Below are 20739 nucleotides of genomic sequence, written 5' to 3' on the forward strand. Positions count from 1 at the left end.
GGAAATAGAGGGGTGTCTGAGTGTCTCAGTAGGTTAAGTCTCTACCCTTAGCTCTGGGGTGCTGAGATCCAGCCCAGCATCAGGCTCCCTGCTCAGTGGGGAGCCTGCTTCTCCCTCTCCCTCTGCCTGTAGCTCCCCCTGCTTGTACTCTCTCTCTGTCAAATCAATAAATAAAATCTTAAAAAAAAAAAAACACAAAAAACAAGGTAGCATAGAAATCTTACTAAAGAAGGAACAATTTGAAATCCATATATATGTGGGTTGTTTACAGATATAATAAAAGATTTATGTAGAGACACATCATAGACTTCCAGGACAAGTTAATAAGACTGACATAGAAATGTTGAAAAAAATCTGTGTTATAATTAGTTCAGATTCCAGAACGTGGTAGATAGCCCCAACAGTGAGGACAAAGTGAGGTTATTTTTTATGATAAAGGATGATTTGTTTTAGGAATCCACATGGTATTCTTACACCCATCCACAGAGACTAAAGATAGCTAATAAATAAAAGTGACCTTAGTATTCAACTAAATTCAGTATCATCTGGGAAAAACAAAGTCCAAGAAAACTGCTATTCAGCTTATCAAATTTTGTAAAAAAAAAAAAAAAAGTTATAAAAAAATCTAGATTTTTAAAAGAAATTATAATGTAAATTTTACATAATTATTATTTATAAGAATCACAGGAAGGATAGGATACAAAGCCTCAAGTCCATGCAAGGCAGAATTTTGGAGTTGAGTTCCCTGCATAAAATTATGATCCATGAAAGATAGATAAACCTATTCATGAAAAATGGAATAAGGAAGTATAGACTACCGGTTCAAGGAAGCAACAATAAATGGGTATGATCTGTTCTAAGGTTCTTGTATTGTCTGGAAAGTAATTAATTAGTAATTTATATTAATCTTTAGTAAGACAAGGATTCATACTGTAATAGATAGTGTTCCATTAAAAATAAGGTTCAACAATGTAGGACATACAACCTAATAGAAAGGAAAATGAAATAATTAAAAATGCTATTTAATCTGAAAGAAAACAAGAAAGGAATTGAAAGGAACATGGAATACATAGGAAAAAAGAAAACAAATTGTAAGATAATATGCTAAATTCTCAAAAGACAAAGACTATCTTGGTGAAGGAGATAACTATGTGAATATAGAGTTCAGTTCTCAGAAGGCAAAAACTTTGGGAGGAAGATAGCTATGTGAAGATATATATAAATATGGAGGTAGAAGGAAGTTCACTTTAATAAATCTGAATGTCTTGGGATTTCTAAGAAATTTTTGCAAAGGAAGCAAAAAAGATCTTTCAAAAAAAGAGGTGAGGAGAATAAGAGAAAGACAAATCGGGAGACTACAATTATGGTGACTTATATGTAGTCTACATGGAGTTAGTAGTCTACTTAGTCTACTTAGCATTCTCTTAACTAAAGAACACCACTGGTTCACTGCTGCTAGTGTAGAGCTACCTCCCTTGCCCGCCTCTCCAATCTCACGATACAGTGTCTCTGGTTATCTTGGTATAGAAGACAGGCCATGCAAGTCTTCTGCCAAGTATGGTTTCCTCTCTTTGCATGCATCTGAGAGTCCATCTTACTCGAAGCCCTCTGCATGTTATTATTCTGCTCTTCTGTCCATAGTTTTTGGGCCACTGACAGGTACTTTCCCATCCATAGGATTACCAGTGACTTACTAAATTGCCCAGCTTAAGAAGTCTAGCCAACACCGTATCCTGACCTGGGTAATGATGCAGTTAAACTTTTGGGGTCATTGAACGTGAGTCATAGAGAGTCTTCAGAAAGTAGTGTGGTACAGAATTGGGGAGATACATAGAGGAATTAGCAGAACCCATGAGGAGTGAGGAGAAGAACAGAGGTAAGTTAGGCAGTAATGATGTAAGAAGAGGAAGCAGTTAGGCCCAGAAGGATAGATGAGGTTGCGGAGTCAAAAAATATGGCACTCTACTGGAGTTGTGGTTTTTGTTGTTGTTTTGTAATTTTTTTTTTAAAGTAAGCTTGATGCCCTGTGTGGGTCTTAAACCCATGACCTGGGGATCAAGAGTGACTGAACTAGACAGGGGTCTTTGTTTTTCAGTTTTTTAAGTTGAATATAGTTAACACATAATGTTACATTAGTTTCGGGTGTACAACATAGTGATTGGATAAGCTTATACATTACGGTATGCTCACCTCAAGTGTAGCTACCATCTGTTACCATACAATGCTATCACAATAATAAGCACTTGTATGGGAGTTGTTTTTAAGTATATTAAACTAGTATATTCTGAAGAGCAATGAATGGTCTTCTAATTCTCTTTGTGCCCTGCTGGAATGTTTTTATTTTCTTTTTTAAGTTTCTGTGTATACTAGTAACAAGCTCAGTCACTTGAAACCCAAATGTGTGTGAGGTAAATTGTCCTCACACCCTCATTTCCAGCATTAATTTAGCAAACCATGTGTGTGGGTTTAATTCCCTTTGTAGGACAAGTTAGCTTTGCCAAACAGTTCTGTGATTATCTTCTCACACCCAAAGACTAGGCAACACATCAACTGTTATAAGAAAGAAGAGTTTAATAGTGTGTAAGAACTAGTGCAAACCTGTCATCAACATTGATAAAACAAATCAAAACTGAAGATAACAGATGGTGGGCCAAAAGTAACTTTTTCACATAATAAACTACCTTTTCGGGGCACCTGGGTGGCTCAGTGGGTTAAGCCTCTGCCTTTTGGCTCAGGTCATGATCTCAGGGTCCTAGGATCTAGCCCCACATCGGCTCTCTGCTCAGCATGGGGCCTGCTTCCCCCCCTCTCTCTCTGCCTGCCTCTCTGCCTACTTGTGATCTCTCTCTCTATATCAAATAAATAAATAAAATCTTAAAAAAAAACTACCTTTTCTCCCCCTTTTTGACATAAATTACTGGAGAAAAGCCAATAATAAATAAATATGGTAAAATCCTATATTTAACTTAATTCTTTTAACCATTTACCATGTAAATCTCATATAATTTATTGTCCTAACCCTACCAGAATCATGTGGAGTTGGGAGGAAGAAGGGTGTGAGTTTCCCTAAAGAATGCCAATGCTCTTACAAGAAGACAGGGGGAAGATATGCCAGCAGTCAAAAACACTAAATAACTTTTACATGACTAGATTGAGGAAGGCAAGATATAAGAATTATTTGATAAAATTTTACATTTTAGTAAAATCTGTAAAGATCATATAGCAGCCTAAAAAATGGTTATAAGACAGTATTTAGGTAAAAAAAAAAAAGGCAAGATACTGAATTTAAAAAAAAGGTATAACACATGCTGCAGGGTCGTTGAGCAAAATGGTCAAGAAAGAATTTGTGAGGCATTTTATGGTGCAAAAAAGATGTTTTTGTTAGAGCACTGGGACAGGATCCGTGAGCAGAGAGAGCTGTGCTGTAATTGTGAGAAGTGACTGATTATATAGGGTGTTCTATCCTGTGGAGGTGAAGGTGACAGTAGGGCTCCAGGAAATTGAGTCTATAGGTTCTTGGTGGTCTAGCTGTTATTAAGATTGTGGTTTTCTTCTAAATTGTTAAGACAGTTACAAACAATAGTGGAGTTTCACATCCTACATGACTACGATCTTTTATCAGTTGACAGTTAGTTTCTCCCTGCCTTTATTCTGAGGCCATCACTAGTGCCTGAGGAATGTTACACATATCCTACCCTAAGGGGGGTGGCCTTTGTGGGGTGTCAGCTCCAGTTTTGCCCTCAGCTTGCCTTTTACCTTCCCATCAATAGAGTTGAAATTTTGGAATTTGGGGGGAAAAAAAACCAACTTTCACTTTCCAGTGGTGTGATAATGGATTATTATATAAAATCACTAGGATATTTATAAAAATATTTGACAATAAACAAAATGCATTCATTAAAAAGGAAAGATACCTGACTGGCTCAACCGAAGAGCGTGTGACTCTTCATCTCAGGGCTATCAGTTCAAGCCCCGCATTGGGCATAGCAATTACTTTAAAAAAATAAAATTGGGGGGGGCGCCTGGGTGGCTCAGTGGTTTAAGCCGCTGCCTTCAGCTCAGGTCATGATCTCAGGGTCCTGGGATCGAGTCCCGCATCGGGCTCTCTGCTCGGCAGGGAGCCTGCTTCCCTCTCACTCTCTCTGCCTGCCTCTCTGCCTACTTGTGATCTCTCTCTGTCAAATAAATAAATAAAATAAAATAAATAAATAAAATAAAATTGGGGCCCGTGGGTGGCTCTGTAAGTTAAGCATCTGCCTTCAGCTCAGATCGTGATCTCAGGGGTCCTAGGATCAAACCCTAAGTTGGACTCCCTGCTCCAGAGGAGTCATCTTCTCTCTCTACCCCTACTCCTGCTTGTGCTCTCTCTCTCTCTCTCAAATAAATAAAACCTTTTTAAAAATTTAAAAATTAAAAAAAATAATAATGAAATCTTAAAAAAAGGACACCATTATGCATTATGTAGAGAATTCCTTTTCTTTCTTTACATGAGAATTTGCTTTCCAAGTGACTCTTTACGGGCACCGGAACTGTTTATGAGATCTGCAAATCTTTCCTCCTGCTTGTTTACTGCTCTTCCCCTAAGTTGAGATTGGTGACCATTTGCAGTTCCATTGCTTTCCCTGCAGAAACACTAGCACTGAGACATGACTGCTGGTGTCAAAATCTGAGGTAGCCCAGGTGGCCCGAAGGGAGGTCTCACCACTGCCAGAGCTAAAGTCCAACAATTAATTCAAAAGGCTGTTTGCTGGGGCGCCTGGGTGGCTCAGTGGGTTAAAAACTCTGCCTTCAGCTCAGGTCATTATCCCAGGGTCCTGGGATTGAGCCCCACATCAGGCTCTCTGCTCAGCAGGGAGCCTGCTTTCCCCCTCTCTCTGCCTGCCTCTCAGCCTACTTGTGATCTCTGTCTGTCAAATAAATAAATAAAATCTTAAAAAAAAAAAAAAAAAAGGCTGTTTGCCAAAGTTCTGAACCTGGTTAAATCCTCAGAGTGAAGGGAAGACCACTCCTTTCCCTAGACCTGTGGTCAGTTCTGGACAGACTTAGATAGAAACGTGATAACAACAAACACAACTGCTTGGATCCCAGTGTTTCAGCTTTACTGATCCACTATGTCAACTCTCATCCACACACCCACACCAATTTTCCCTGTGGCACTTGACCTTCTTCCATTCTTTCAGAAGAAATAATCAGCCAGTTTACACATTTGTGAATGTAGAGAGGACAGACCAGAAGAAATAGTTGTGACTATAATGACATTGGTGGATCAGAAAAGTTTGGGAGAAGGGCTGTCTATGCCAAGCTTTCCACACTAAGCATATGCTATTTTATAATTGCACGGTTGGGTGGGGTTATATTACATTATGTATAAGAACTGATGAGGAACCAGCAAATTGGATAGAAGCAGATTTTATTTGTATAAAAATACAAATAACAAATACCAGGAATACTGAAATAATACATGGAAGCTTGCTATCCTCTATGCCTAATCATCACACAGCTCAATATTCGTTAATATGTTAAATATTAAATTTAATATGTTATTTAATATGTTAAATAAAAATTTAAATATGTTAAAGCTTGTTTCATTTTATCATACCAGCAAATTCTCTATATATTCCATCTTCCTAATTTGGCATTTACATAGATTTAGATATTGTCACAGGTCCTATGGTCCCCTGTCCAAACATCATAGTTCATCTAAATGCTGTTCCTCCAGCTTAACTACCAGGTAGGGTGATCAGCCATCCCAATTTGTGTGAGACTGAAGGACTGGGGGAGTTCCAGGGGTGTGTGCCTTTCAGGGCCAACGCCAGGGCAGCCCTGAGCAAACCAGGATGAGTTGGTCACCCTAATCCCAGTCTGCTATGAAGCCTTTATCAACTCTATTCCAGACAATGTAAGTTTGCCTTCAAGGAATACATTTTACATTTATAGTTAATACAAACCCATAGTTCTAAGTGGCTTACTTAGCATATATTCTCTCTTTATAAGGGGATAGTGTGCAAGTTTCTTGATGGTAGAAGCCACATTCCTTTAACTTTAATATTTCCTAGTACTGAGCAGAGTGCTAGTTTTTAATAAATGAAATCTGAGAATTTAAAAATGTTAGTTGCTTTGTTTCAAGCATTATACAAGCTTTCTTCTTTAATAGAGTAAAGCAATTCAATTTAATGGTTATGAATGTGGGTTTTATTTTAGTATAGGCTTAGGTTCAGTTTCCCACCCTGTCAGCTTCCTGATTATGTTAGCTTTGTCAAGTTAATTGGCCTCTCTGAACCACAGTTTCTTAAATCTGTAAAATGGGGATACAAATAGTGCCCACTTCCCAGGGATGTTGTAAGGATTTAACAAAATAATGGCCTACTGTGTAGTATTTTGTCTAGAACATAGCATATAAGCAGTTATGGGGTAGTTGTTAACAAGTAATTACAAATCAATTCACTGTATTCTTCCATGGATTGTTTCTTTCAGAGAGTTTATGTCATCCCAGGCAAAAGCAGATATTAAAACTACTGAAGATTATTTGCAGCCTCAGTTTGGCCCCAACAGACTTTTACATTCAGTGGCAGTATCAGAAGGGTCAGGACTTCAAGATTGCTCCCCACATCAAACAGCATCAGATCATAGCCATGATGAAATATCAGACCCATATCGCTACAAATCAAACAGTAAAAACAATTCTTGTTTTATATCAGCATCCAAGAGAAACAGACCTGTCAGTGCTCCAGTGGGTCAACTGAGGTAATCAAAGCTGTTCTCTGTTCTTTTAACCGACTGCTGAAGCTTTTTCCTTTGAGCAGAATTTATAATGATTCAGTTGACTATTTCAGACATTAAAATGTAACACATCTCTAAGGTTTTGTTTCTGTTTTTGTTTTGTTTATTTTTTTCTTTGAAAGCACCTGAGTAGAATGTTGCTAATTGCACTTGTGGAAAACATGAGGTACACTTCAATGTGGATAATATGAAACTCAGAAAAAAATACTTGAAGGAGAATCAGTCTAGGACTACAAAATATCTGTTTACCAGATATTTGTTTAAAATAGAAATGCATACAGGGGCGCCTGGGTGGCTCAATGGGTTAAAGCCTCTGCCTTAGGCTCAGGTCATGATCCCAGGATCCTGGGATCGAGCCCCACATCGGGCTCTCTGCTCCTCCGGGAGCCTGCTTCTTCCTTTCTCTCTGCCTGCCTCTCTGCCTAGTCGTGATTTCTCTCTGTCAAATAAATAAAATATTTAAAAAAAAAATAAAAATGCATACTTTGCTATTTAATCAATATTTTGCAATAAAATCAAATTGAAATGAACTCATAAAACCAGTTTGTGTGTATATTTTCAATATATGAAATATATTGTTATCATAAACTGTTAACCTGAGAATTAATGGATAGAAGAAAATGTTGGCAAAAGCAAAAATCAAACCAAGAGACTGATATTCCCATTATTTTCATATGTTTGATTAGGTGGGTATATTGTGATTTTAATTTACCTAAAGTTTTTATTTCAAAATGTTTACTTTGTTTCTGTGGTATTAAGAATTAACAGGTTTAGTTACAGAACTTCGAAATAAAAAATAGGATATGCTAGTCATTTGCCATGTGCTACTTTTGTTGAGAAAATAATAAGAGTTGAAAGTGATTCTGAATGAAGACAAAACTTAGACATTCTCCCTTTCTACCTGCAAACAAATTTGAGATGAAAGCAGTTACAACTAACTTTAGAATAAGAAATTTAGAGTAAGAAAGTATTTGAATTTCAAATCTTTTTAAAAAATCAAAGAACTTTGATAAACATGAAAACTTAAGGGAAATCTTAGCCATTTACTATTTCATGCTGTTAGGACTATGTTACTGTTTTTTGTTTTCTAACAGGAACACAGCGTGTATATATATAATTTTTTCTATATGAGTGTTGTGTTTTATAAGTTAATTGATAAAAATCATTTATTACCAGATAGGTGTTTTACATGAACAGTTTTAGCAGACTTATCCTGGGTTAAATTTCTAAAAATATTTAAGTAGATATGGACAATCTTAGCCTATAAAAAGTTTTTTCAAGGAATACTTGAGAACAATCATTAGGGTTGATATCTATAAAAAATGTCTAAGATAATATTTATTTATATGTTTTTACTAATCAACATGTACCAATTTTGTGGGGGTTTTTTCCTTCAGAGTTGCAGAGTTCTCTTCTTTAAAATTTCAGCCAGCCCAGAATTGGCATAGATTGTCTCAAAGACGCAAACTTCATCCTGAAGTGATTACAGTAACAGCTTACAAAAATGGATCTAGAACAGTCTTTACCAAAGTTACAGTACCAACCATCACCTTGGTAAATAGTGTTCAAAAGTTTTCAGTGCTTTATTTCTTCCCTTACTCTTTTTATAATTTAAGAAATTAAAAAGATGATATTTATTGTGTTAAAATTTTCTTTTCAGTAATGAATCTGTAAATTGCTTATATATACATAGATCTCACAGGTATTTTATTCCTTTCTTTTTTATTGCTATGTAAATGGTATATTGACTTAAACAGATACAATAGCTTTATATCTTGTGGAGTTGTTAAACTGACAGAATAAGGACTAAAATTAGACAACCATTAGTTTGTCTCAGTGCTGTGATTTACCTTTTATTTTATATTTTCAAGTGCTAGAAAAAATATTGGTGGAGTTACTTGAGTTACTTAACTTGGCCAGTGACTCAATGGGTGTCTGTTTTCATTGTTACCACCTTTTGTTTCATGGCAATGTGTTGCTTTCTTTGTGCTAAATCACTTTCTCTTACCTCTTGCTTGCTGTCTTCTAGTTGCTGGAGGAGTGCACAGAAAAGCTGAATCTGAACATGGCCGCACGACGAGTGTTCTTGGCAGACGGCACTGAAGCCCTCAAACCTGAAGATATACCCCATGAAGCCGACGTTTATGTTTCAACAGGAGAGCCCTTTTTAGATCCATTCAAAAAAATTAAAGGTAAAAAAGAAAAAAAATACCCTACCCCCACCCACAGTAAATTGCTTAAGGGGTGCAATTAAAAAATGATTTTCATCCTGTCTTTTTTGCATGGTTTAACAAAACTAATGTTTACGCATTTGCAGCTCAGTAAGAGGATAATGTGCTTAATGAAAGAAAAATCCACTGACAGCCACGTTTATTGCCCTTCATTAGCATTGGTGCTTAATTTAATATAGATCTGAATAGACATTAGGGAGCCTGCAGGAGGTTAAATGGTGAAAATATAATAAATTAAATCAGAGATTATTGAATTTACTGTTTAGTTTCTGTGACACCCAACAGACATAATTCATTAGATTTATTCTCTCAGAAAATACTTCAAAGTTTCAAGTAGCATTTATTCATTTACACTCTTGGTGTTTTTTCAGAGAGCATTAACATGACTATGAAAATGTGGTCAGAAGGAACACATAATTCTTAATATATATATGCAATTTTCCTAACAAAATTTTTCATAAGGTAAATGCAGCAGCTTGACTTTTTAAATCCTGAAATGTGTGTGTATATATATATGTAATTTATATTTATATGTATACATAATGTATACACAAAATATAAACACGTATTTTAGATATATTTGCTGGTAAGTTCTGTTTTTAAAAGTCCATTGTTTCTAACATTTCAGATATGTGATTTTCCAAAATAAAACAAATATTTTTCCTTTTTCAGTGGGAAATAATGCATTTTAAGAAAGAAATGAAAATACTATCTAGGTACTGTTACGCTGAAAAAATAAATAAAATGGAAAAAAAAATACTATCTAGGAATATTCTTACACACATGTCATACCATAGTCTGTTATTAAGTGCTATATATGGTAATTACATTTAAATGACATAAGAACTTTGGCATACAAATTCAGTGTCTCTAACTGCTATATTCCCCTATACTTTTAATACCTTATTAGAAGTATTTTCTTTCTGCAACTGCTATAAAGCTGGTGAACCAAGGACAAGTCTAGGCAGTAATTGCATAAGTGGAAGATAAGTAATTCTGGAGTTCATTACAGATGAGGTGATGAAAATTCTTCCTCTATTAATGTTATTATATAAGACGATAGTAGGATTTCTCTTTGAAAATACTTGATCATCAGGAAATAATTTCCCTAATTTTGTAGAAAGTTCAAGGTAATTTGGTTCAAGATAAAGAAACTTGTTGCTACAATACTCACTAAAAATTACATATGCAAGAAAATAGACCCATATATTTTTCAAATCTCGATTTAACTTTAAACTATGGCTGCTTTTATTTTGTGTTCATTGGATCATTTATATAAATCATCTTCTGTAAAAGCATGCGTCTTTGTGGGTAAAGGTTTCTGTGACTATTTTATTTTTTTAAATGTATATTTAATGGGTGTTTCCTTAAGATCCTTGATTACTTTTATTAATACACTTGCTTTTCATATGATAATGGTATTATAGAAGAAATGTATAAAAATTATTTATAGTTAACTTCTTAGAAATTTTCCTGGACATGTATGCCTAAAATAACAGTGTTACACACATGACTAACGTGGTGGATGATTTTTTAAATGTACAAACTAATTTCCTCCTACTTTCTGTTTTCTCTTTTACTGTTTTTAAAGCCAAGTCCAGAACAAAAAAACTTCTCTGCTTTGTCTGCATATCTTTGGCTGTGTTTCACTGTGACATGCACTGCTGTTCTTTTAGCACCAAAATGTTGGCACACACTCCTGAAAATTTCACACCATCTCTTGCTGGATCAGCAAGCTTAACCCACCAAAATCTGGTGTTGTGCAATGGTTTTTGACTGATAATCAATCTTTATGCTGCTCGACAGTTGTTGCTGGGACACAGAGTAGAGCAGGTGGCAGATGTGCCTTGTCTTTTGAGAAAAGAAATTGTAGGTGAGCTTGGACACAGACTAGCATATCACATGTCCATTAAAAAGACCTAGGGTAAGTATAATAGGGAAAAAGCCACTTGTCTAAATTAAGCTCAAAGATAAACCTATAAGCCTAAAGACTGATATTTGGTTTCTTCCAGAACCTTAAGAATATAAATGTAAGTAAGTATTATCTATACGTAGTACAGTCTGTAACTTGAATTAAATATTTTGAGAGAGGTGTGGGGAGATTTCATATATATATATATATATATATATATATATATATATATATCCCACACTCTCATGGACTTTTTCAAATCAGGTTAAAATTACCTTTCTTATATGTGTTTTATGGATAATCAATAATTTGCCAATTTACTATGAGTGTACTTTAAAAATAAGACATGTATGAAAAGCTTCGAAGGGGGCAGATAAATTTAGAGTAAGGAGGCATTCTAAAGGGAAAACAGCTGGCAGAATTGGGTGTTACTATTTTACCTTTCTACATGAACATGAATATTTTATATGCAATTAAGCAACAGGCATTAGAGTCAGTAATTGGTCATTACTTTAATATAAAGATTTTCATCCATTCAGCAAACATTCATTGAGAGCCTACTATGTGCCAGGTACTAGGCCAGTTCAGAGAGAGTGATGAAAAAAAGGGGCTGGCTTCTTTTTTATCATTATTTATCATTATTCTTTCATCTCTGATATTAAACTCGGTTTAATTCACTTTGATCTAAATGTAAACCAGTAAATATTTTCTTAAGTATCTACTATGTATGCAGTCCTGGCTTAGGGATAGAAGTCCTGACCTTTAAGGAACATAAACTGAGTAAATAAGTTATAAATCCTTAAAATTGAGATCCCTATTCAACAATGTAAGTCAAATGGGTCCTCCAAAGGAAAATTTACATTATTTCTGGTACAGGAGGGCCAAAGAAGTCTATGTATATTTTGGCAATTATATTTTCATATTTTATGCTTTTCTTATTCTTTGGAAAAGCAATGCAGATAATGAAAATTGCCTCAGAACTATTCCCAGATTTACTAGAGTAGAAAAAGTCCTAAGGAACATTTCTGATTTTTAACTACTTTACTACCCCTTTTGAGTACCACTGTTGACAGTCAGTGCCACTGGATTTAATAGAAAGCCAGAGAGCTATTCATCACATACCTCGAAACACAAAGCTTTCTTATAGAGGTCAAACCAAGGTCAAGACTGACAGGAAGCATTCCCTGTTGAAAGGCAGTATTAGAATAATTCTTACATTTTGAAGTTAAATGCCTGAGCAGAAGATTATGTACGGGAAAAAGAGAATCTTTTTTTATAAGGACTGTTGATGAAGATCAACTGTCTGATTAGGTCATTTAATAATGGTGAAGATTCTGAAATCTATAAATGATTCTGCTAGAATTTTGATGATATAGTTAATAAATTGTTTAAAGAAGCATTTAAAAAGTTTTCTGATCCTTGGGCATGCACTTTAGGTTTTATTCACCATTTCCTGAATCTTCTTTAATGGTGGCACCGTGAAAATTCTTACATCAGATTCATGGGGTTTATAAAAGGGTAACTCCTTTATAGCTGCTAGAAAATGTAAGCAGTGCCAACCTAGCATAAGATATGCCCTGCAATTGCTTAAATGTCTTAAAGAAGATGAGAGAAAAAAACTGTTTGGACCTAACTTATTAGGTCCAAATTCCATTGTATGGAGTTCTGACAGTTTAAAATTTTCTTTAGTTTTATATTTTCATTCTTTTGTGTATATTCTATTCTACTGTTTGGTTTTTAGAGCTGTCGTTTACAGTGATCATTTCAGTCCTGAGTTTTGTTAACCAGAAGTGAAACTGAGTACTATGAATTAGATTTTACATCTTTAATATACTGAATTGCAAAGATGTAGTCACAGGAAAAAAAAAAAATCCATGAAAAGTGTTCTTGATACTACACCTAAGATCTAAATTTAAACCTAGAGATTTTCTGCTAACTGCCATGTGATCTACAAAATGAAATAATTTGCTATGACAGCTTGTGATTGACAAGAATATGTGTGAGCACATTTAAAATAGGCCATCTTTTCATGTAGAAGTAAATGTCAGTGAAATGATGGATTCTCATCATTTTAATTATTGATGATTTGGAAATATTTCAATTCCACGACACACAAGACACATTCTAAATAGCAGCATAACACTTTTTCTCCTATCTGCGTCAATAATGAAACGTTCTGTCATATTTTGTTTTTCAAAAAATGCATTAGTTTAATGAACCTGGATTCATGCATTATATTTTGTTCCATTATGTGTCTCCTGAATTTGTTGATTTTTAAATGGTTGTGTTAAAAGCACAAGTTTCAAGAAATAACTGACTACCCAACTCAAATCACACCTAGCTATTCTTGCTGCTAGATCTCAATGCTATAATTCTGACTATACCAAGAACTGCTTTAGTCCACTAAAGCTTAACATTGGGCTTTGTGATGATCACCTATGGGGTGAGCACTACTTAATTTGAACAACTGCTACAGGAGTTAGGGTGGGCTTTCCCAAATTCCTTATATCATATTGTTTGAATAGTATTTGTATTAGGCAAAAGTATTTGTCAGCCCATTTTATTTCTGACTTAGCTGCATATATTCAAAAACAAGAATATGACATTAGATAGAGGATAAAAACTCAATTTCTTCTGAGATGGCATGTGATTCTTTGGGGTGGGGGTGGGGGGGACAGGCAGAGGGAAAAGGAGAGAGAGATCCCAAATAGGTTCCATGCTCAGCACGGAGCCCAGTGCAGGTCTCAGTCTCACAACCCTGAGATCATGACCTGAGATGGAATCAAGAGTTGGGTGTTTAAATGACTGAGCCATTCAGGCATTCCAGCGCGATTCTTTTATCTATTTTTACAAGTGAGGGTAAGACTTAGGCATGTATTTTATTTATTTCTCTATTGCGAATGTTTAAAACCTGTAAGTAAGTATGTAGGATATCTTTACTATATAAACAGATGTAGATTTAAAGAATGTTGCAAGAGATGGACCCTCCAAAAACTGTCCTTAGCTAATAGGGAAATCAAGAGCATGTGATGCTGCATGTGGCAGCATCTTTTTATGGTATAAATGATCAAATCATTGAGAATCATCTAAATCCTTGACATATTCATGAATTGCTGAATTGTATATATATATGTATATATACATATATATGTATATGTGTATATATATGTGTGTGTATATGTATGTATATATATATATACAAAGGCTATACTTGTTTAGTGAAGGGTCCTGCAAACCTATAACTTCCCTGATAAATTTGAGTACTTTGTGCATGTCATGCCCGAGTTCTGTGCTTTAAGTGTATTATATTTACTGCTCAGAATTCCTAAGTTAGTGCCTCAACTCCAAAATCTCTTATATACAATTCCAAAATCCAATATTGCAGAAGATAAAACAATTTTTCATAACTCATTTGGTAGGAGAATCTTATTTAGTATAACTCATCGATTGTTTTATTGAAAAATACTATGTTTGATGATGGGCTGCAATCCTAAACCTTGCTGGATACATTACTTGATATGTAATCTATGCACTATTAGGATATATGCACTTGTATTTAACACTTTGGAATCCAAAAATTCTATTTATAGAATTATATCTGACCTTAGGGAGTTTGGATAAGGCCTTTTTGTCATAGCTGCCAAGAAACCAGATAAATTTTAATTCTCATACAATATTAACTCAGAAGTGTTATAGATACTGTCTTTATCACCTCGAGTTGTTTGCTAAATGGATAAAAGTGGACAGAGAGAATATCACCCTGGCTAAAGCTGAGAGAGTATGTGTGAGGTTAAAAAAATATATATAGTTCTCCATCTAAAAGAAGGCAGAGGAATAATTAAAGAAAGACTGTTCATTCATTTAATCATAATATTTATTGAATCCCTATAGTGTGCAGGCATTGCTCCAATCTTAAGGTTATGGCATGAACAAGAGAGAGGTATAATGGAGCTTAGTGAGGTAGAAGGAGCAAAGACAATGACTATATAAAGAAGTAAATAGGGTATTTATTGACAGTGGTGTTATAAAGGAAATCAGAAGGGTGGTATAGCAAATAATGTCATGCAAACAAAAGGAGATAATTTGTCGAATGAACCAGGCATTTGTAGTAAACTCTAAATCAAATCTTTTTGGCAGGTACTCTTTCAGGGGTTTACCTTTTAGACCATTAGTTTTTGAAGCTTTCAGACATCTACTAGGAAAGACTTGAGAAATCCATTACTATTTAGTGGCAAGAACCCTAGACTTGAAGTCAGATGATCTCACAAGATTCTAGTTCCTTTTATATGACCAGGAATAGATTGGTCATGCTTCAATGACCTTACCTGTAAAACTGAGGTAATAATATCTAAAAGGATTACTGGATATTGTCTTTGTTTCTTAAAAAAGATAAATTATTTGAAAACTAAATGTCTATAAATGTCTAGACTGAACAGAACACTGAGAATAGCATTTCTTAAACATAACTAAGATTCTAATTGCTATTAAAATCCCAAGTCTATTATTAATCAAAATCTTGTGTGCACTCCTCCCTCCCCAGAATATCTAGGTAGACAGGTTCAGGAAAACCAAACAGAAACATTTCTCTCTGCCTTCTTCATTATTGCCAGGGAAGCAAGTGCAGCGTGAGCCTGGGCAAGTCACTTAACCTCTCAGTTTTCCTGTTAATAAATTGAACCCAATAGTAGACACCTCACAGAGTTATGAGTATATAAAATGATGTATGTAAAAGCCTAACATATATAGTAGGTATCTAAAACATTGTATTTCCACGTAATCTTTGTTTATTTTCCTTCTTCTGCTCTATCTCTTGCTAGGCACATTTCTACCAGCTTTTCATGCAGGTTGTCACAAGTCCCTGATTTTACTACCAAAGGTATTTGCTAGGTCTGCGATCATAAAATGCCCACAACCAAATTAAAATCCCTGCTGAGCACTGGTATACATAGCATGATATGGGAATCTGAGTTAGAGCCTTTGAACTCTCACAATATTGTGCTTTTTGCCTTGAGAATTTGTTCAGGGTGTAATTCAAAGTCAAGTCCTTTTTTAAAAGGAGCCCCAAGTGGCCTTGCTCTGCTCTATTCCAAGAGTCATATTTTAAAATATGTTTATGACCCAAGGCTAGCCTTCACTTTAAGCTGCCATAACTTATTTCAGGGAAGTTCATAGAAAAGTTCAGGGAAAGGGTGACAACATTTTGACTGGCACAATAGATGAGATGTTTGTAATTTTAATCAAATTTAAATTGAAGACATACTTCAAATGATATGTCAGACTAGTGTTACTGAGTTAAAATCTAATGACAACCACTGTCATTATTAGTTAAATATAGCCATCATGCCTATAGCAACACATGATGACACTTAAGAACATGCAGAAACAACACAAGTATTTAGAGAAAAGGGAGGGACTAGAAACTCAGTTGAACACAGGAATGTGACCTGGATTATTCTATTTACCAAACATAGAAGCAATTGTATTTTGAAGAGATGATATAATTGAGTATAGCAGTATGTTTTCTTACTGTCAAAGCATTTATATTTTATAAACTTATCTTGCACCGTGAAATGATTTGCTTGTTCATATTTAATGTCATTATCTATACCTACTTGACAATCAGAGCATTAAACTATTTTCAAGTTTATTGCCCAACTACAAGAGAATGAATTTTTTTTAAAAAATAAGGTTTTTAATAAGCTCATGCTTTTGAAATTGCAAATGTGCTGCTTTTATTTTGGTAACAGAAGATAGTATTCTTTTGCCTGGCACATGCAAAAGGGAAAATTACAATGTGGGAGCACCCAGATTTATTTAATTTTATGACAGGCATTGGCTTTTTTGAAGTAGACTGAGAAAATGTAATGGTATTATAGGTAGATCTTCTAACATAGAAACAGGATAGAAAGCGCTTTATCTTTTTCATGATTAAGTTATAAACAAAACCATGAAAATAAGATGTGGATTCTTCGAAATAAAATATAACCTATGATTGGGGTATAACATTTTCTAAGTGCTGGAGGAGAGTAAACTTATGAATAGCCAAGGGGACTTGGCAATTTCTGAGTATCTGGGATATGTTCCTTTGGGGAGGTACTTTCCAAGGTTATACTAAGCCTTAGAACTTCACTGAAGTGCAATCTCCACCGCTGTCTTGGTGGTCTCTTACTAGAGAGAAGCACTTGAAGAGAGGAAGACAGGAATAGGTCTGATTGTGACTGCTTTGGAATGCAGTAGGTGTGGCTAGCAAATTTAAAGGAGAAGATGAGGGGCGCCTGTGTGGCTTGGTGGGTTAAAGCCTCTGCCTTCAGCCCAGGTCATGATCTCAGGGTCCTGGGATCAAGCCAAGCATCCGGTTCTCTGCTCAGCAGGGAGCCTGCTTCCCCCTCTCTTTCTGCCTGCCTCTCTGCCTATTTGTGATCTCTGTCTGTCAAATAAATAAATAAAATCTTTAATTAAAAAAAATAATAAATAAAGGAGAAGATGAGGTGAGCCTAGGACCCCTTTTTTGGCAGTTGGGTGTGTAGGGACTGAGACTTGTACTGCCAACACAGTAGATATTCAAGAACCCTTCAAAGCAGAACTCCAAGGACCCTGCTGTTGAGACCATATATGATAGGCATTATATTTGGTCCTACTCTCTGGGGAAGCTCCCACTAGTAAGGATAAGCTCCCATTGCATTCTCCTTGTCCCCATTGCTAATCATCAGATTTGTAATTACTCATCAAATAAGTGTCTCTTGTTCCTTCTAGACCAAGTCAGCTTAGGGTAGAAACCTTGGCTTCCTTATTCACCATCATTTTCTGGTACAGGGTCTGGCACTTAATAGATGCTCAGTAAATGCATTCAGTGGGTGAATAAAAGACCAAATGAAATAGGTACCATGGTAAACCATCCATATTTCACAGAGGTAGCTGCCAGGAGGGGTAGAAATAGACCTCATTGGAGCAACAGGCTCAGCTATAAACAGTGAGTGGATGTTTAGGAAGAGTATATTAAAAATCCCCTACCCTAAATTCATATGTAGATTTGTGAATGTTCCTGTTTGGCAGGGGTCCAGAGTAAACCAGCCCAAGAATAATTACATTGCAGAGAGGCTAATGGTTATGCTAATGCTTGTCTGAGACCAGACAATGGTCAGAAGTGGAGCGCTGGGATAAAAGATTCTCCCAGGAACTTGTAGATCTGAGATTTTCAGCCCTCTTACATCCTCTCAGGAAGGCCCATTCTTGCCCATTATCTCCCCTCCATCATTCTGTTGATTGTGGTAGTGGTGGGGGGAGAAGGAGTACACTCTTCTTTCATTTAATACTTCTCTTTGTAGTTGTCATAGTACCTTGCATACAGTCAGTGCTTGTTAACTGTTAATGAAAGTAAGGAAGTAAGAAAGAGGCGATGGTGTGAACTTTGGGAAGGTTCAAGGCCACTGCTCACTGCTGTACATAGCTGAAGGACTGTGGATCTAGACTCACTTTATTCCAGTTCCACCATGGGGGTTAGGTGGAGAGGCTATTTTTTAATTCTTACAAAGGTAGATATCCTTAGCCCTGGGAGGGATGCCAGGGTTTTTAGATGAGAAAGTTAGCAAAAGAGAAGCATAGAAAGCTTTTGCTAGCTATGGCTAATATGTTTTCTGAGAAGCCCAAAGTGGGCTTAGATGGTACTAAGTTTTTTTTTTGTTTTAATTCTCAGCCTGGTTCCCTGCCCCTGAAAGGTCGTCCAATAATGGGTCCGTGATTAAAGGAACGAGACTGATACAAAGGGAAGGTCAAGCAAAGCTTTACTTCGCACCAAGCATCAAGAATCAAACCGACCCTTCGGGGCCATGCCTCTTACAGAGAAGGCGACCTCTCTCTGCCTTACATACTAGCTTTTAAGGGCAAAGGCCATGTGGTTGGGCCTGGCCACACACAGGTGGCCAATGAAATTGTAACACACAGAGAAAGCTGAACAGTCATACTAGGTCACACACGGGTGGCCAATTGAATTACAATTTACCCTAGTAGATATTTGAACTAGCCTATCACCTTGGTCAGAATTGGCACCCCAAAGGCAGGACCCACACTCCTTGGTAGCTAGGGGGACAGTATGCATCCCCACTGATTGGATACCTTCACCTGGCCTGACCCACCCTTGTATTTTGGGCTTTGTTAGGTAGGACTAGTTTCCCTGGCTTGCTTTTAAGTAAGTCCCTGAGGGGGGGGGCAGGGTCAGTTTAAGTTTTACTGCATAAACAACAAAATCACTGTTTAATCCAAGATGGAATCCCTCTGGCTAAATAGGCCCTTACAGCCCCCACTTACCCAGCTGTCCCCTTACCATTTGATTACTTCTCTTTCTACCCACTCCCAGCCTTGCTTAATCCTCTTCCTCACTAGCTAAAACTTAGTCAGGTCTTTGCTGAGCGTCTTCAGATTCTCCATGGTGAAATGGAAGAGTCAAGATTCTGTTTTTCTGGAACTCCTGACTGGCTCAGTCAGTAGAGCATGTGACTTGATCTTGGAGTCATGAGTTTGAGCCCCACATTGGGGATAGAGTTAAATTTTTTAAAGATTTTTATTTGACAGAGAAATCACTAGTAGTCAGAGAGGCAGGCAGAGAGAGAGGAGGAAGCAGGCTCCCCACCGAGCAGAAAGCCTGATGCGGGGCTTGATCCCAGGACCCTGAGAGCATGACCTGAGCTGAAGGCAGAGGCTTTAACCCACTGAGCCACCCAGGCACCCCTAGAGTTTAGTTTTTAAAAAATATCTTCCCTTCTGGGGGGCGCCTTGGTGGCTCAGTGGGTTAAAGCCTCTGACTTCTGCTCAGGTCATGATCTCAGGATCCTGGGATTGAGTCCCACATCAGGCTCTCTGCTCAGCGGGGAGCCTGCTTCTCTCTCTCTCTCTCTCTCTCTCTCTGCCTGCCTCTCTGCCTACTTGTGATCTCTCTCTGTCAAATAAATAAATAAAATCTTTAAAAAAAAAAATTCCCTTCTGAAAAAAAAAAAAAAAAGATTCTGCTTTTCTTTTTGCCTCTCGATATAATAATGCTTACCGTGACTGTCAGCCCTCACCACATTTCTTCATGTAAAGACATATGATCTGAGAGCTGTGATAGAAGAATCACCTTGTGTTGCTAAATATGAGGATTCCCTGGTTCTATAGCTGTTCCCATGGCCCACACTTTGAGACATGCTGCTTTAGAGCTGTCCTTTTCCTTACTATCCCAATACCTTTGTTTCATAGAGAAGTAGATTGTGCCTTAGATTTAAGGAAGATTTTTCCAATAGTCTCACCTGTCTGAAAGTTGGAATGATCTGCTGGGTATTCTGTATGTATCATTGGTATGATCTGTGGGTATTCTAAACATTGTGCACAGACTCTAATCTGACTACTTCCCACCTTCCTTTCTCCATCTCTGGCCACTGTGTGTTTAGTCTTGTCCCAATAGTCTATCATATTGTTGCATAATTCTACATCATTTCCTCTATCTGGAACATAGTCTCACTCTTTTGCCCACTCTGTGTGTCCTTTAAGTCCTACCTTATGTTCTTCCCTCAGGAAGCCTTGGCTGCCATAAACTGTGGCAGGTATCCCTACTCCCTATTCCTCCAATACCTTGTGGACATCTCTGGCCAATCACCTGCCATATTTTGTGTTTGTTTTCCTTTATAGTCTTCCCAAACAGACTGAGAACTGAGGTCCCCTCTGTGTAGGCAGGGATCATGTGATAGGCTCTCAGTGTGTGTTTGTTGAATGAATAATTGACTAAATGAAGCACGTGGTTAGAATGAAGAATTTTTAGTTTCTTTCAACCCCAGAGTTTTACAATTC

General features: G+C 36.6%; 1 protein-coding gene across 1 annotated transcript in view; it reads left to right on the forward strand.

The window, feature by feature from the left end:
* The window catches only part of DCDC1 (doublecortin domain containing 1), a 423366-nt gene that overhangs the window by 31474 nt on the left and 371153 nt on the right, over nucleotides 1-20739 (forward strand). Inside the window, exons 5-7 of the mRNA XM_046015856.1 lie at nucleotides 6475-6744; nucleotides 8178-8334; nucleotides 8810-8972. Coding sequence (XP_045871812.1) covers nucleotides 6475-6744; nucleotides 8178-8334; nucleotides 8810-8972 — 590 coding nt within the window. The remainder of the gene's footprint in view (nucleotides 1-6474; nucleotides 6745-8177; nucleotides 8335-8809; nucleotides 8973-20739) is intronic.

This window comes from Meles meles, chromosome 8 (assembly GCF_922984935.1).
Source record: "Meles meles chromosome 8, mMelMel3.1 paternal haplotype, whole genome shotgun sequence".
NCBI lineage: Eukaryota > Metazoa > Chordata > Mammalia > Carnivora > Mustelidae > Meles > Meles meles.